The following is a 17,818-nucleotide window of genomic DNA, read 5'->3' as shown; positions in this document are numbered from 1 at the left end:
AATAGATTACATTCTTACACGTTGTGGGAGGATGGAAATGATTGATTCCTTTCCCAAAGGGGCTGGAAAGAGAAGAGATACTGATGTGGAACACTTAGAGAATGCTATCAAGATAATGCGGGTAGGTCCAAGCTAATATGGCAGGGGCTCAAAATGGAGTGAACTTTATATTTAGTGCACTGATTGGAAGTGGGGTGAATCTCGGAAGGCTTCTCGAAGCAAGTGACTGGAGCTGGGCATAGAGAGTAGTTTAAGCTTTGTACTGATGGAGATCTGAAGGGAAAGGACCTTCAAGGGAAGCAGCCCAATAATGCAGTGGTGACCAATGGGCCGCTGAGATCAGGGTAACTTGTCCCCCTGACCAGAGCATAGAGGCCATCTCCTTGGCAGCCACCTTGAGAAATGGGCTCAGGAGCCCGAATTTCATCCAGTGAGCAAGGGCACACACCTGTAGAAGGGAGAAGACGGAGCTGGCCTCCTTCCTGTTCCTTGTGAAGTTCATTCATACACCCACCCCAGGATGCTTGCTGGGGCCTCTGCTGGAAGCACCATCCCCGCCTAGGCAATCTCATGGTTCCCTCTCTGTCCTCTCTTATCCTTTCCCTCAAATGTCACCTTCTCAGGGAGGCCTTCTTTGACTGCCTTATTTAAAATTGCAGTCAACCCCAGCGGTGCCTGGATGGCTCAGTGGATTAAGCATCTGCCTTTAGCTCAGGTCATGATCCCAGGATCCTGGGATCAAGCCCGGCATTGGGCTCCCTGCTTAATCGGGAGTGTGCTTCTCTCTCTCCCTCGACTCCTCCCACCCCCATCTCATGCTCTCTCTTTCTCAAATAAATAAATAATATCTTTTTAAAAAATCAACCCCAAGCCACCAACACTTCTTCTTTGTCTTTCCAGCTCTCTTTCTTCATAGCTCCTATCACCTTCTAATACTCTATGTGATTGTCTTATTTCTTTTGTTTAATGCCTGGTTTGTTAGTTTAGTTTACTTTGCTTTCACCTATTAGAAGGTAAGTTCCCCGGAGAGCAGGCACTGTTGTCTGTTGTGGCTCGCTTGGCTCACAACTCTGCCCCCGGAGGAGAAAAAGAGTGACAGGCACGTGGGAGGTGCTCAGGGACTACTTGAATGAATGAGGGAACGGGCTGACACGGCAGCCATTTGCAGATGGGCTGGGCTGCTCCTTGCCTGAGAACGGGAGGGACAGCCACAGGAAAGATCTGGCTGGTCATTGAGTGCATCATTAGCTTCTACCTGGTTTGAGAATCTCAAGTGGTTTCCAGATGGAAATGGCCTTCCAGAGACCTTCTTTGTATTTTTTTTATAGATTTCATTTATTTATTTGTCAGAGAGACAGAGAGAGAGCACAAGCAGGGAGACAGGCAGGCAGAGGGAGAAGCAGGCTCCCCGCTGAGCAGGGAGCCCAATGCAGGACTCCATCCCAGGACCCTGGGATCACGACCTGAGCCGAAGGCAGATGCTTAACTGACTCACCCACCCTGACACCCCTGGAGACCTTCTTTAAATCAACTGGGCAGTGGCTCGTACAGCAGAGACCTAAGTAAGAGCTTGAGCCCCGAATACACAAACCTGAGGTTAAATTCTCTTCCCACTGCATACAAGCTGTGTGACGTTGAACAAGTTACTCAGCTTCTCTGTGCTTCAGAACTCACTGGTAAAATGAAACCTATAATTAGCAGTTTACTCACTGGGTTGTTGTAAGAATTAAATTAAATAACTTAATGAAAAGTCTTAGCCCTGTGATGTTTCCTAGTTACTGTTAAGAGGCTGGGGGTGCCTGGGTGGCTCAGTGTGTTAAAGCCTCTGCCTTCAGCTCGGGTCATGATCTCAGGGTCCTGGGATCGAGCCCCACATCGGGCTCTGCTCAGCGGGGAGCCTGCTTCCCCCTTTCTCTCTGCCTGCCTCTCTGCCTACTTCTGATCTCTGTCAAATAAATAAAACTTAACAAAGAAAAAGAGGCTGGGAAGCTTCCTGATCCAGAGTACTGGCCTTTGTGTGCCTGAATTTAAATCCTGCTGCCGCTTATTAGTTATGCGACCTTAAGCAGATGATCGTTATTTCATCTGCCTCAGTTTCACCAACTGAAAGGGTCATTGTGCAGATCAAGGAATCCACACATGTAAAGTGCACCAAACAAATACTAAACAGAGTACACATTCTGTGTTAGCTGTCATCTCGTTTGTTATTATTCCTGTGGGGCTTTGCCTAATATCTTGGCCATCACTGCCCGCATCTTCCCCATTTCTCCCTACATGGACAATTCCAAGCCTTTCCTGTGCTCCTGGGCTACTGGCTGGTTCCAAAACCTTTGCCACTGTCTGCCCCTCCCTCCAGCTTCACCATGCAGCGATGCAGTCAGAAGACCGTGTCCATGCCGACTCATGGTGCTTAGAAATGTGAATGGGTCCCCCACTCTGGGTGGCTCAGTCGGTTAAGCGTCTGACTTCTGAATTTCTGCTCAGGTCATGATCTCAGGGTCATGACATTGAGCAGAGCACCGGGCTCTGCTGGGTGTGGAGTCTGCTTACGATTTTCTCTGCCTTCCGCTACACTGCTCTCTCCCTCTCAAAAAAACAACAAAAAAAAAGTGAACACATGAACAGAGGAAGAAAGCCATTTGCTACATAGAGTTGACAAGACTTCCGTCCTTTCTCCCCCATGGGTGAGATTTTATGTCTTTTCTTCCAAACTGAAAATAGAGATTGAAAGTAAAGCTCGGTCCTCCACAAATTTGTCTATGCCCTAAGCATCGTCCTTGCCAATAACCATAAAAATGGCTGAGTTCTGGAGGGCTGGACGGTCTGCTCCGACTCCCCACAGGGAGGAGGGGCAAGATTCCCATGAGCAGCGGAGAAGACCTCCTGAGAGGAAAAGGTCGCTCTCGAGGAGCTGGATCTAAGAAGGGCCACGCCACCTGTCTCCTGGCAGACACCAGGAGTAAAATGCCAAAGGGACTTCCTAGATGGGACAGAGATCAGGATGTGGGGTCTCTGCCTCCAGAGAACCAGAGTCAGGAGGAGAGCAGGCCATCTGGAGCATTGGAGGTGATGGGAATGAGGGGGGCGTCCCCCAGCCAGCCGGCTTCTGAGAGCTGCTCACCTGCTCACTAACTGGGGCATCCAGCAGGCAGATTTCCGATGTCTTTACTGAGTCCGCGAGGCTCATGGGCTACAAAATGAGGTCACGTGACCGTCGGGTCCGTCGCTGGTGTTCAACAAGTCTGCTTTATGTAGCCAAACATAAGCTGCCTACAAGAGACTCATTTTGGACACAAAGCCTCCTGCAGATTGAAAGTGAGGGGGTGGAGAAACATTCATCATGCAGAGGGGGTCAAAAGAGTATCCAAGTAGCAATACTTACATGGGACAAACTAGGCTTTCTTATCTTTGTTTTTATCTGGCTTTGGTATCGGGGTAATAGGGGCCTCCTAGAAAGATTCTGAATGTGTTCCCTCTATTCCGTTATCTGTAAGATGCTGATAAAGATTGTCATTTTTTTTTTAATGTTTGGTGGAATTCACCAATGAGACCATGGGGTCTTGGGCTTTTCTGGGCTGCAAGATTTTGAATCCTCATTCAACTTTCCTTCTCATTACCAGTCTAAGATTTCCTATTTCTTGGATTCAAAATTGATGATGATTCAGTCTTAGGACCTTGTGCAGTTTTAGGAACGATCTGGTTTTCTAAGTGATCTGATTTTTGAGCGTATAATTGTTGCTAATAATCTATTATCGAATTTTTTTTTTTTTGCTTAGTAGTTAAAGCATTGCCATTTTTTGTTTACTTATTTATTTATTTATTTATTTAAAAAACTGGTCATGACTTTCAATGTTATGCTACTGTTTATTCTGTTCTCTGTTTTGTTTACTTCTGATCTTTCTTTGTTATTTCCTTCCTCTGAAATTTCAGCTAAGTTTCTTCTTTTTCTAGTTCCTTGTGGTGTCATGTTAAGGTGTTTATTTGAACCCTTTTCCTCTAAAAAAAAAAAAGCATATATAGCATAGATTTCACTCAAACATCTGCTTTTGCTGCACCCCATAGGTTTTGGAATAGCATGTGTTCTTTATCTTTTGCTCTGAGACATATTTTGATTACCTCTTTAATTTCTTACTTGGCCCATTGCTTGGGCAGTAGTGTGCTGTTTAATATTTACATATTAAATACTTAATATTTACATTGTAGGTTTTCCAGTTCCGTTTTAGTGTTGGGCTTTAGTTTTGTATCATTGTGATTGGATAATATACTTGGTTGAATTTCCGTCTTCTTTAATTTGTAGTACCTGTCTTGTCTTTTTCTTTATGTGATTCAACCAGGGGATTTTTCTGTGTGTATTTGAAGAAAACGTGTGTTTTATTTTTCTTGGATAGGATGTCTTTTATATATATATATCTTTTAGAGCCATGAATTTTTTTTTAATTTTTAAGAATATAAAAGAAAACAAAAAATCAAACATAAATCTTCAGGCCAAGAATTTTGATTCTGAGAATTTATCCAAAGATAATTAATTGAAAATGTGGATGTGGATTTATAGGTAAGAAGTGGTTGTGTAAATGAGAGGACATTTATGATGATCACGAAACCGTTAGCAATGTCTATTTAATGAGCACGTCCTGTTTGCTATGTATAAGCGCTTTCACATTCTTCAAAAAATTATTGAGAACCTCAAGTAGCCTTTGCTCATGTGACTCTATCTGTATTTACCACCTTAGAGATTAAAACTGAGAATTTCTCTCGCAAATAAATAAGTTTTCCTCACAAATAAATACAAATCTTTAATAAATAAATAATAAATAAATAAAACATGTAAGTGTATATCATATATTAAAGAGTAACATCATTTTGCTTGCAGACATTTAACTATTTTTACATTGTAGTAAGTGTCCCCTTTTAGAAAAGACTCCAGTGTTGGGGCACCTGCCTGGCTCAGTCAGTTGATCATCCAGCTCTGGGTTTTGGCTTGGATCATGGTCTTGGGGTCGTGGGATCAAGCCCCAGGTCCGCCTCCACCCTCAGCAGCGAGTCTCCTTGAGATTCTCTCTCTTTCTTCCCTCTGCCCCTTCACTCAAGTTCTCTCTCTCTCTCTCTCAAATAAATAAAATCTTAATAAGTAAATAAATAAACAAATGAAAATACCTTGTATCTCACAGGGCAAATCATACCCCTTCAGCGGCCCCTTCCCACCTGTGTGGAACCCAATTGTGTACCTGGATCATAACAACCTCTGGAGGACGATGGATGCCATGGGGCGAGAGGTAAAGCTTAATAATCCTTCTTTGACTACATTTGTATTTTTCATAATAAGTTTAGTCCTTCAAAGAAAGAAGGGACAGGGTATCAGCAATGCCTAGCGTGTTGTCTAGTGCATAATATCTCTCAGTAAAGATTTAGGAAATGAGTGAATGAACCGGTTTTTAACTGCTCAAAGAATGAGATGTCCAGCAGACCACTGGTCTTATACCACCGGTGGTGGGGGTAGCAGGGTGGGGAGAAGATCATACATCACGTAGCCTTCCTGGAATGATGTTTCTAATTTAGAAAATCCTCACAACAGAGCAGAATAAGTCTTCTAAGGTCTTTGTGTCGCCATCTTGCTCAACCCTGCAGCCCATAAGTAAGCACACACAGAGCTTGACCTGAAAGACCCGTTTAGGCAGCATTTGGTATAGCTGTCTGACCCGTGTTAAAGAGCTGAATTTATGAATGTTCTCTCTAAATGAGTAACTTAGTGATCGATATTTGGATACGGCCCCATTTCATCATAGCCTCCATTTATTGTGCAGGAAGTGTTACCATAAATTCAATATGGATGCAGTGATATACGTCTATAATGGGAAAGCTACACCGACAACATCGTGTTGTGAAAATCATGAATGGGGGAATTTGGAAAGCTTACATTTTCCTTCTTCAACTGGAGTTTCTGGTACTCTTGAAATAGTTATTTGAAATGGAAAATTACATTCATTTTTCATCTCTGAATCCCTGTCGGACTGTAGATACCCAGTGACGCCCCATGGAAGGCACCCCTTGCGGAGGAGTGGGACAACATGACAATGAAGGAGCTGCTGGACAAGATCTGCTGGACAGAGTAAGACCCATTAAGCACAGGCATTTACTGTGACCATCTCTCAAGTTTATTTAGCGGTGCCATTCAGCGGGTTCAGAACTGCTTTGTGTCTAAAACCATACCATTTGGCCAGGTGGAATGCTAAAAACTGTTGAAACCAGATTCTGTCCCAATGATGTCTATACATCTTTGAAAGAGTGATGCATCACAAAGGTAGTATTGCCCAATCAAGTCCTCAAAACAAACCCGAACGTGCCACCATCTTCTATAGAACAACTTAAAGATTGTCAGCCTCCCCGGTGGTCAAGTGTAGAGATGGTGCATTAGCGTATGCATTTGAAACATGTTATGGGATGGTGGGTAACTCTTCAAGGGCTTGAACAGGAACTTCTAGAGAAGTTCTCTCGATAATTCACAGTTGTAGAGGAAACACACATGGCTGGACTAACCGCTCCCCTTTAGCAAAAAACATGTAGCTTTGAGAGCAGGTGTTCATGAGTCATGCATTAAATTCTGGTTGGCAGAGCTGGGAACTGGCTACAAATTGTGGAGGAGACAGAGACAAGATGACATAGAGAGGCTTCACTGCTCTTGGACAGCAGGAAAAAAGGAAAGGATTGTAAGGGTCCCAGCGCATAGTGAATTTGTGGTAAACAGAGTAAGAGAAATGGAAGCCAAGTTCAGGGAGATGGTCCTATGATGCTCAACAGCATTAGTTGAGAGTATGTCTAGCTCTGGGGTTGATGAATTCATTCTTTCGGCATTAGGGAGGGGAGGTGGACACTGAGAACTAAGAATAAGAACAAGTTTTTAGGAATCTCTGAATTTAAGATAATGGAAACAGTCAAAAGATGCAATATTTATAGGGTGTCTGGGTGGCACAGTCGGTTAAGTGTCTGACTCTTAGGTTTCAACTCAGGTCATGATCTCAGGGTGGTGAAAAGGAGCCCCGCGTCAGGCTTAGCACAGAGTCTGCTTGAGATTCTCTCTCCATTTCCCACTGCCTTTCCCCCTGCTCACTCTCTCTCTAAGATAAATAAATCTTAAAAACATGAAATTTACATACTTCTTGATATATAAATTCAAATTTTTAGAACTTAGCTTAAGAAGGAGAAAGAAAGGAAGAGAGAGAAAGGCAACCAGGGAGAGGGGAGGGAGAGAAAAGGAAAGAAGGAAATTCAAAGCATTCTTTTTAAAAAGGAAAATCTAAATGTCCAAAAATAAAAAATTGATTAAGTTAATAATGAGGCACCAAAAAATGGAATGCTCTACAGTCTTTTAAAATCATGTTATAAAGGGTGTCTGGGTGGCTCAGTCTACTAAGCATCTGCCTTCGGCTCAGGTCATGATCCTGGTGTCCTAGGATCGAGCCCCACATCAGGTTCCCTGTTCAGCAGGGAGTCTGCTTCTCCCTCTCCCTCTGCCTCTCACCCACTCATGCTTTCTCTCTCTCTTCCTCTCAAATAAATAAATAAAATTTTTTAAAAATCATGTTGTAGAGAAATATTTAATAGCTTAAAAAATTCATAATGTTTAACACATAGAAAAGCAGGCTGTCATTGAGTATATACAGGATGATACATGATCTCCTTTTTAAAAAGGAAACCGTATATGCAGTGCAAAAACAATGGACATCCATCACAATGTTTTTTAACACTTAATATTACAGTGCAAAGGGGCACCTGGGTGGCTCAGTGGGTTAAAGCCTCTGTCTTCGGCTCAGGTCATGATCCCAGGGTCCTGGGATCGAGCCCCTGGGATCGGGCTCTCTGCTCAGCGGGAGCCTGCTTCTCTCTCTCTCTCTGCCTGCCTCTCTGCCTACTTGTGATCTCTGTCTGTCAAATAAATAAATAAAATCCTTAAAAAAAATAATGCCAGTCCCCCAACAACACAAATTAAAAAAAAATTACGGTGCAAACATTTATCCATATCATCGAAAATGCATCATCAAATATTATTATTTTATAGTTGCAGAACATTTCATGGGAAGTGACTACTGTGATATATTTATTCATCATCATCCTCTTGGACATTCTGGTTACTTCCAGGTTTTGTAATTATCATTATTATATAATACTCTGTGATAAACATCTTTGTGCTTTTCCTAGGACTTCAACTTTTGAAAGCAACCAATTCTGGAAGAGTAAAACCGTATTACTGTCAAAAAATTAATGCCTGTTATTAATTATATCTTTTTAAATACTTTAGCTATTTACCACCTTTTTTGAGAGTGCAGTTTGTAATTATAACTTATTTTTATTGTTATACAATTTCAATATTTTAAATTCTATACATTAGATTTTGTAAACATAGTAAGTATTTAATTATCTGCATTTGTCTTAGAACTTCCATTATGAAAAGCTTTTCATAAATTCAGGGAACTCTTTTCTCTTCAGAGAGTTTTGAAGCCCCTTGAAGCTAGGACTAATTATATTACTTTGGGATTATAGAGATCTGAATTCTTCTACCATAGTTCTTGGCCTAGGCCCACCACCCGCCCCTGCGCCCTTAGTGAGTATTCTAGGTTGTTGGCTGACAAAATAAAACATTCTGAAATGTTGAGATTATGTGAACACAAGGTTAATTTTTAACTTTCCCTATGCAAGATCTACATGCTCTCATTTTCTGGTTTTAAAGAAGTAATCCCCAAAATATCCAACCTATAGTTACTGAAACTGAAGCACAATCATAGATTCAGAGAACAATGTTGACCAGTCTTTCAGTTACCATCATTGAAAAAGTGTTTTTCAAAATACAATAAAATAAAACAAATGACAAATAAAATGTGTTTTTCAGAAACAGGATGCATTTACAGTGTGGTCAAGGCTATGTAAATACACTTTTCAAAACCTATAACCAAAAAGAAAAGTCCCAAAATGAAACCAGTGATTATCTTTGGGGGGGGCAGGAAAATGGAAGTTACTCATCCTGTCACCTTTTTACTTTATGAATTTTCCAACTTTTATATAATGTGTATGTATTTTTCATGTAGAAAAAGATAATAACATTTATCTTTTAAAAAGTCAACAGGGCAAAGAACATGAAAATATTATTGCACTAGCTTCCTTGACCTTCCATCCATCAAATGTTGTTCTTCTCATTTCTTTTCTCACTAAAGCTCCCAGAGCAAGTCAAACAAAGGATTAGGAAGGGCCTGGCCCTCCAGAGAGAACTGCTTTGAGATCTCCCTCTATTTCAAGCCAGTTGGCAACAATAACAACTAGAATCACAGCAGTATTTTTGTGCTTAATCTTGGCTGTCTTAGCTGGGCCAGTGTTAAATTTTAGTTGTTGATTACTCCCTTGATCTTATGCCCCCCAAATTCCCTTACAAATTAAGGAAAAAAGGAATAGGACATTGGGAAACAGCAAAGGATGTTCTCCACTTTGAAGTAATATTTTGAATTCATGTCTGGGTGTTTGCTTTAGAGTGAAGCCACAAACGGCCTTTGCGAAGAAAACGCGAGTCAGCAATTTCCCTCCCTTGGGTTATCATGAAGAATCTTACAAAACTCACTTTAACTCTCTTCAACATATGTATTACACTAGTTTCATGCTAAATGATGGGGACTGTTACCAACACGCTATCAGGTTGTTAGGGCTGCAAACATTGACAGGACCTGGTATGTGTGTTGGGCCTGATTCTGGAAACTTTCAGAGTTAAGGTACTCTAGCATAGAGATGTGGTCCTTGGTGACTATTTGTACTTTTGAGCTTGTCAGCTGCCTAATTAGAAAGCATTTCTAGGTAGTAAAAGCATGAGATTTGAATCAGGTATGATCTGGTTTGACATTGTACCATTTAGTAGACTGTGCACGACATACTAACCTCCCTGAGATGCAGTTTTCAGGCTTGTGAACTGGGGGGAAATTGCTGTTTTATAGAATTGTTGTGACATTTCAATAGAGTAGATTTACTAACCATGGAGAATGAAAAGAGTTCAATAACGGAAAGCAGTATCATTTATCCTATCCTCCCACCCACTGTCAGCATGACTAGGCGGTAAATTCTGTGTCAGATATAAGTAGATTAACATCACGCAAAATTTATGTCGAAGTCAAAAGGGGGGATTGGCTCTTAGTAAATATGTCCCAGAGTACACAATACTACTGGTGAATTTCAGAAATGTTAGATAGGGGTGCCTGGCTGGCTCAGTTGGTAGAACATGCAACTCTTGATCCTCAGGGTTGTGGGTTTGAGCCCCATGTTGGGTGTGGAGATTACTTAAAAATAAAATCTTAAACAAAAAGGTGTTAGATAGAACTGAATTGTTGGAATTGCAAGAGATCACTCACTTTGTGATATGCCTCAAGATAGGATATAACCTTTTCTGTTGACCTGCCAACCCCAAGGAAAAGTTGACCTATCTATGCTCTATTAATTGCTTTCCCCCTTATCCATCCTTTGAGCTTGTCTTACCTTAGACAGTAAAATAACAGAAGAAGCTACCGGGACTAGGGTTGCCTGGGTGGCTCAGTCATTTGAGTGTCTAACTCTTGATTTCAGCTTAGATCATGACCTCTCTCCCTGTGTCAGACTTTTCACTCAGCGCAGATCCTGCTTGCCCCCCTGCCTCTGCTACTCTCCCTGCTCTCTCTTTCTCTAAAATAAATAAATAAAATCTTTTAAAAAATAACTGGGACTAATTCTGTACTGGGGACAACACCTAGCATATCCTTTGCCCATTATGGATAATTTATTTAATCTTTTAAAAGATTTTATTTATTTGAAAGAGAGAGAGAACAAGCACAAGTGGGAAGGAAGGACAGATGGAGCAGGAGAAGCAGGCTGGGAGCCTGATGAGGGACTCCAACCCAGGACCCCAGGATCATGACCTGAGCCGAAGGCAGACACTTAACTGACAGAGCCACCCAGGTGCCCCCATTATGATAATTTAAAAATAATGTTTAACTGATAACCATGTATGCATTCAGTCATCCAACAAGTAATTACTGAGTGCTTACTATGTGCCAGACACTAGTTTATTAAAGGTGACACAGGTGAACAAGATGGTTAAAGATTCCTGTTCTCATTGGTTGATATTGTAGTAGGGGAGACAGGAGTAGAAAATAGTGAACCACCAATAAAGATAATTTAAGACAACAAGAAGAGTTTTAAAGATACTTTACTATGGTAAGATGATAGTGAATACCAGGGTACTGGGTAAATGGAAGCTGGTGTTCATTTTCAAGAGGTAGAAGAGTTTGGGGTGCCTGGGTAGCTCAGTGGGTTAAGCCTCTGCCTTCGGCTCAGGTCATGATCTCAGGGTCCTGGGATGGAGCCCCACATCGGGCTCTCTGCTCAGTGGGGAGCCTGCTCCGCACCGCCCCCCCGCCTGCCTCTGCCTACTTGTGATCTCTGTCAAATAAATAAATAAAATCTTAAAAAAAAAAAAAAGAGGTAGAAGAGTTTGTCTTTCTGAGGAGACACCAGAAGAAGAGAATGTACAGAATGAGTTAGAAAAAGTAGGCCTTGGCTAGATCACTTGGGGCTTTGCAGGCAAAGGTGTGAGATCCAGATCCCATTCTGGTTTCAGTAGGATGCCACTGGTGGGCTTAAAGCAAGAGAATGGCATGACTTGATTTATACTATAGAAAGAGCACCACAGTGGGGAGGGCTTAAGAAGCTTCTGGCTTTGAGCACAGTGAATGGACACCAGGGAATGAAGAGTGGAGGTAGAGAGACCAGTCTGGAAGAAATAGTTGCAATACTCCTAACAAAAGATGATGTTACGTTGGTGATGATAGTGTTAGCGTGATGTGGTGAGACACAATGGGACTTCCTGGTGGATTGGGCTGGGGGGAGAGTGAGGGAAAGAGAGAAATGAAGGTTGATTTCCAGAGTGTTGGCCTTAGCATCGGGAGAATGGTGATGCCTTTTACTGTGGCGGGGATCACAGGAGGAGGAGCGGGCCTGTGGAGAGAAATCATGATACCACAGAATACAGAATACGGGCTGATCCTGAATAAGCGGTTTGGGTGAAGTGGAACATAAATCTCATTCTCACAGGCTCTGATGTCACGTCATCTAATACTGGATTCTAGGGACAGTTTTCTGCCACTTGCCAAACCGTGCTCAAGTTAGCCAAGGAAATGTATTGCTTGAACAACGTCCAGAGTATGAAGAAGATGTCCTCCCCCATTTGCTAATTGTGCTCTCGTTTCTTCCTGAGCAGATCTGCCAAGCAGCTGGCCACTCTCTTTGTGAACCTGTGTGTCACTGCAGAGACTCATGAGGTCTCTGCGCTCTGGTTCCTGTGGTATGTGAAGCAGTGTGGCGGCACAACCAGGATCATCTCCACAACCAACGGAGGGCAGGTACTCTCCCATTCTCCCCACTGTTCCAACAGAGGACCACCATGTCTAAATAAAAAGATCGCCATCCTCCTTCAGTCGTGAACCGATGAAGCAAGAGGCAGGCGTGTGGACTTCAGAACTTTATGAAGGCAGCTTCACGGGGCTTGTGTGAGGGACAGTCAGTCGTTAGGGACGCAACGTGAGAACCCCGGCAGCCGATGGGGCTTTAAAATTACCTCGCTACCTTGCTACACTCTTTTGCAATTTTCCATTTGGATATGCATCTGATTATTTTTCAGAATGTTTGTAGGAGACCATCCGATGAACATAGCTTGAGCATTTCTTGGAAAGCTCAGAATGGAAAGTCAGAAACAAACGCATTTTCAGCGACAAACACACACATACCACACAAAATCCATTCTCTCATGCATTCATTCATTCATTAATTCATTCCCTGTTTCCTGAGCCCCAGCATTGTATAAAGCTCTGTGGAGGCCTAATAGGAATTGAAGTTGAGATCTTAAATAATCTGCTTGCTGGTCATTTTCTTTCCTTTTGCCTTTCTCATCCCCGCCCCCTGCTCCTCCTCCCTGTCCCCCTCCTTCTCCTTGTCTTTCTCCTCTTTGTCTCTCTCTCCTTCTCCTCCTTCTCAGACCTAATTGAATAATCTTTTACAAAATTACCTGGACTGAAAATTTAAGAGAAGGCAGTCAGCACAACCGTGTGCCCAACCATGCAGCACATTCAGAAGCAACAGGCATGTGACCCAGGATGAGACAGGCAGCCTGCACCAGAGTAGGGTGGCCTGGGGGTGGGTAGGCTGGGGAGGTTCTCAGCCTGAGTAGCAAGGGATGGGAAAACAGACTTAGGTGCGCTCAGGCAGACGGTGGTCCAGCGGCGGGTGGGACTTCACCAGATCCAGCAGCCCAACAGAAGAATCTAGATGGGACACGAAACAGGTGCAGTGGCCAGGCAACTGGGACATGGGGGTCAGGCTGAGGACATCCAGCCGAGGGTGAAGCGTGGGAATCCACAAGAGCATGGCATAACGGTCATTTGGTTACAAAGTCCCTAATTTTGTCAAAAGCCAGCAGTCACTAGTCAGAGAACAAAAGTTGAAGACACGATTCGCAACAGCAAAATGCAATTTACACATCTCATGGAGAGATATGTGAGAAAAACTCACAGCTGAATCATTGAAACCCATTCCTATATTGTCTACCCATCTCTTGAGTCCTCTTTTCCTTCCAGGAGAGGAAATTTGTGGGCGGATCTGGACAAGTGAGTGAACGAATAATGGACCTCCTTGGAGACCAAGTGAAGCTGGAGAGGCCAGTGACCCACATTGACCAGACTGGAGAAAATGTCCTTGTGGAGACCCTCAACCATGAGGTGTATGAGGTAACCAAGAGTCTTAAACTAGAGGAAGGGGCCAGAATCCCATAGATAACCAAAGCTTAAATAAAGCCAAAGATTTCCCAGACTTCACAGACAATCCCTTTGCCGAAGAAGAAAAAGCTACCTCTGTCTGAAAGGAGGGAAAAGAGAACCAGAATATTTGGGGAGAAGGCAGATTTATAAAATCCTATGGCATCAACTCTTTGTATTGGGCTCCTATGTAATTAGATACCAAAGAAAATACTTATTGGATAAATAACAAGTGCTCTCTGTGTGTCTGGCATTATTCTAGGAGTTGGGAACACAGCAGGGAACAAAACAGATAAAATTCTTTGCCTTCATTTGGCTTACATTCTAGTGAAGGAGAAAGGCCATAATCAAATATGTGGTTAAGATATAAAGTATTCCAGATGGTGATAAGTACTATAGGAAAAATCAATCAGGGAAGGGGGAGAGGGTGTGCCAGAAGAGGGGGGTGAGGGGATCGGTCATGCAATTTTAAATAAGGTCGTGGGGGATGGCTTCACTCAGAAGGGGGAATTTTTGCACAGAACCAAAAAAGATGAGGGGCTGAGCCATGTGGCCCTTCCAGGGAAGAACATTCCAAGTAGAATAGCCAATGCAAAGGCCCTGTGGTAGAAGCAGGCCCAGCACGATGAAGAAACAGCAAGGTGGTCAAATGGCAGAATTAAAGGAGTGAGGGGAAGAGTAACAGAAGATGAGATCAGAGCTGTAACAAGGGTCCATTTCTATATATGGCCTTGAAGGTAAGTGTAAGGAACTTGTCTTTGACTCCAATGTGATGGAAAGTCATGGGAGGATTTGAACCAGGGATCATTAAGGGCTAATTTTGGTTTTAACATGATTCTTCCAGTTTTTCTGTTAAGAAGACACCCGAAGGGCACCTGGCCGGCTCACAGTGGAGTGTGTGACCCTTGACCTCGGGGTTGTGGGTTCGAGCCCCATGTTGGGTGTAGAGATTACTTACAAATAAAATCTTTAACAACAACCACAACAAAGACATTCTAAGGGGCCAAGGGTAAAATGGAGGAGAAACATTAGGGAGAAACAAAAACAAAAACAGCCCACGAGCAACGTTTAAGCCTGTTGTTTTTCTTCCAGGCTAAGTATGTGATTAGCGCTGTTCCTCCTATTCTGGGCATGAAGATTCATTTCGATCCCCCCCTGCCAATGATGAGAAACCAGCTGATCACTCGTGTGCCTTTGGGTTCAGTCATCAAGTGTATGGTTTATTATAAGGAGCCCTTCTGGAGGAAGAAGGGTGAGTATGATCAGAAGGTCCAAGAAACTTGGTGCAAAGACATGTATTTGCGTGTAACTGGTTTTATTAGCATGCTGGACATAAAACCTTCCCAGGCCAGGTACTGAGTACCGTTCTAGCCAATTAAATATATTGGCACAAATTCATGGAATTAACTTCCCTTGAACTATGACTCTTTTCATAATCTACTATAAAGTCTTGTTTTATTGTGCCACAAAATCTCGTAAAAATAGTCATTGTCACTTTCTTTTTTAAAGTTATCGTCCGTTTCTAAAACCATTTTTTGAAGCATGAGTTTATAAAGCCATTCACGAAAGTAGGGATTCTGAAAATTTTCCGGCAATCTCTCATTCGTGTTGAGATTGTACTATATTAAGTTAAGGTGATTCTTTCATTCATGTATATTCAACAGGCGTGCTATTGGATCGCTATAGGGATGCCCACGAAAGTGGTAGATTCCACAACAGTGGAAGTGTTCTTAGAGATACTCTGTTTACACAACAGCCACTAGCCACAAGTGGGTATCGAAAACTTCAGCGTGGCTAGCGGGGGCACCTGGGTGGCTCGGTCGTTAAGCGGCTACCTTTGGCTCAGGTCATGGTCCCAGGGTCCTGCGATCGAGCCCCGCATCAGGCTCCCTGCTCGGTGGGGAGCCTGCTTCTCCTTCTCCCTGCCACTCCCCCTGCTTGTACTCTCTCTCTCTCAAATAAATAAATAAAATCTTTAAATTTTTTTTAAATAAGGAAAAAAAATAAAAATTTAAAAGACCAAAGGAATACCTGCTTTAAAAAAAAATTACAGAAGTAAATGTGTTCCCTGTAAAATGTACAAAAAAAAAAAGTGAAAATTATCCCTCTCCCTACGGAGAGTGTCCTGGCATGTCCTCCCCTTAGAGAACAACTACTAAAAATTTAAGTTGTTTTTCTTTAGAAATTGATGATATGCAGGGCACCTGGGTGGCTCAGTCCGTTAAGTGTCTGACTCTTGTTTTCAGTTCAGGTCATGATCTCAGGGTTCTGGAATCAAGCCCACGTCAGGCTCCACGCTCAACAGAGAGTCTGCTTGAGATTCTCTCCTCCGCCCTCCGGCCCTCCCCTCTTTCTCAAATAAATAAATCTTCAAAAAAAAGGAATTTATCATATACATAGGTAATATTTAAACATGTGTATATGTTGAAATATATATACACTTTGAATATAAATTAAAGAATGTGTGTAACATTTATATGCAAATATAATTTTAAGTAAATATGTTATGTATTTTTCCAAAAACATTTAAAAAAAGATACATACTATACTGAAATACACTTTTTTTTTTGGTTAACCATGCACGATAGACATGTCTCCACATCAGTGAATTGAAATGTACCTCATTTCAGCAAGACAATAAAGAATATTTCACTGTGTGCCTTCATCAAAATTTACCACATAGGTCTACTGTTGATAGGCGTTTCGATTATTTCCAAGCTTTTGCCATTACACACAATGCTGCAGTAAATGGCATTCTTCATATAGCTTGGCAAATCCATATAGGAGCATTTCCTTTTGATACACTTTTAAAAGTGGAATTTTGAAAGCAATTGACATGGGTAGATGCTTGAAATTTTTTAAATTTTATTTATTTGACAGAGAGAAAGATCACAAGTAGGCAGAGGCAGGCAGAGAGAGAAGGGAAGCAGGCTCCCTGCTGAGCAGAGAGCCTGATGCGGGGCTCCGATCCCAGGACCCCAAGATCATGACCTGGGCTGAAGGCAGAGGCTTAACCCACTGAGCCACACAGGTGCTCCTAGATGTTTGAAATTTTTGTTAGCATTCCTATCCTCCCAACGTCCTTGCCAACTAATAATATTTTACTACTAATATGTTAAACTTTACCAATCAGCAGAGGAAAATATCTGACTTTTCTAGAATGTGTTAATTTTAACCATTAAGAGGCCTTGAGACTATATTAAATTATTTTGTAAATCACCTATTTATCGTTCACTTGTAAATTTTTTTCTGTATGTGTTGCAAATATTTTGCAAGTATTTTCTGTATGTGTTGCAGTTCTTAACTGTTGTCAGTTTATTTCTGCTTTTGTCACTGTGTCTCTTGTTAAAGGACTTTGTTGAATGTCTAGCTGTCCTTGACTGTCCCTTTCTTTTAAGAGTGAGGCCTGACCAAGCCGACCAGAAGTCAGGTGTGCATGGGCGGGACTCCTGAGTGGTCTACCTACAAGTGATAGAAATGTTACCGATGCCACATAGTTTGTCCCAGCACGAACGTGACTTCTCTCTCTGCTCCTTTTTCCTTCACTGCTGCCCAGTGTGCCTGCATGGCTCTGAGGCCAGCTTTGTTCTGGGAAGGAAGTGTCTAAGGAGCCACTCCACCCAGAAAGTAAGGCCTCCATTGAGGACAGCCTGGTGTCCTCCACTAGCTCTCTGTCCAGTCTAGCTGACCCCACACCATCACTGCTCACGCTCTCTTTTCATCTCGTCTTTCGTGTCTTCTTGTAACAGATGATTCCTTGGCTATTTCTCTTGTATCCTTAAGTGTTCTTGAGTTCTTCGATGGACTTAAGACCTTTCTTCTTCCCATACCTCAGTTTCTGTCAACATTTCTCCTGTCCCTGCACACTTGGGGGGCATGCAAACCCCCCTCAATGCAGTGGCTGACTGGGACATTGATTCCCATGGGTGCACGGTGAGGGAATGTGGAAGAGAGAGAGAAGCATGTGCAAGAAAAAAACACCCTTCAAGTGTGTCTGCTCACACACAGGT

At 42.5% G+C, this 17,818-nt stretch overlaps 1 protein-coding gene across 2 annotated transcripts in view; it reads left to right on the top strand.

The window, feature by feature from the left end:
* Positions 1–17,818, top strand: part of MAOB (monoamine oxidase B) — a 103,601-nt gene that overhangs the window by 69,205 nt on the left and 16,578 nt on the right. For both annotated transcript variants that reach the window (XM_080795129.1, XM_080795130.1), the window contains exons 4-8: positions 5,169–5,273; positions 6,015–6,106; positions 12,260–12,401; positions 13,632–13,781; positions 14,901–15,060. In XM_080795129.1, coding sequence (XP_080651255.1) covers positions 5,169–5,273; positions 6,015–6,106; positions 12,260–12,401; positions 13,632–13,781; positions 14,901–15,060 — 649 coding nt within the window. The remainder of the gene's footprint in view (positions 1–5,168; positions 5,274–6,014; positions 6,107–12,259; positions 12,402–13,631; positions 13,782–14,900; positions 15,061–17,818) is intronic.

This window comes from Martes martes, assembly GCF_963455335.1.
Source record: "Martes martes genome assembly, chromosome: X".
Taxonomy (NCBI): Eukaryota; Metazoa; Chordata; class Mammalia; order Carnivora; family Mustelidae; genus Martes; species Martes martes.
The sequence above is the reverse complement of the archived record's forward strand: the minus strand, read 5'-3'. Positions and strand labels throughout refer to the sequence as shown.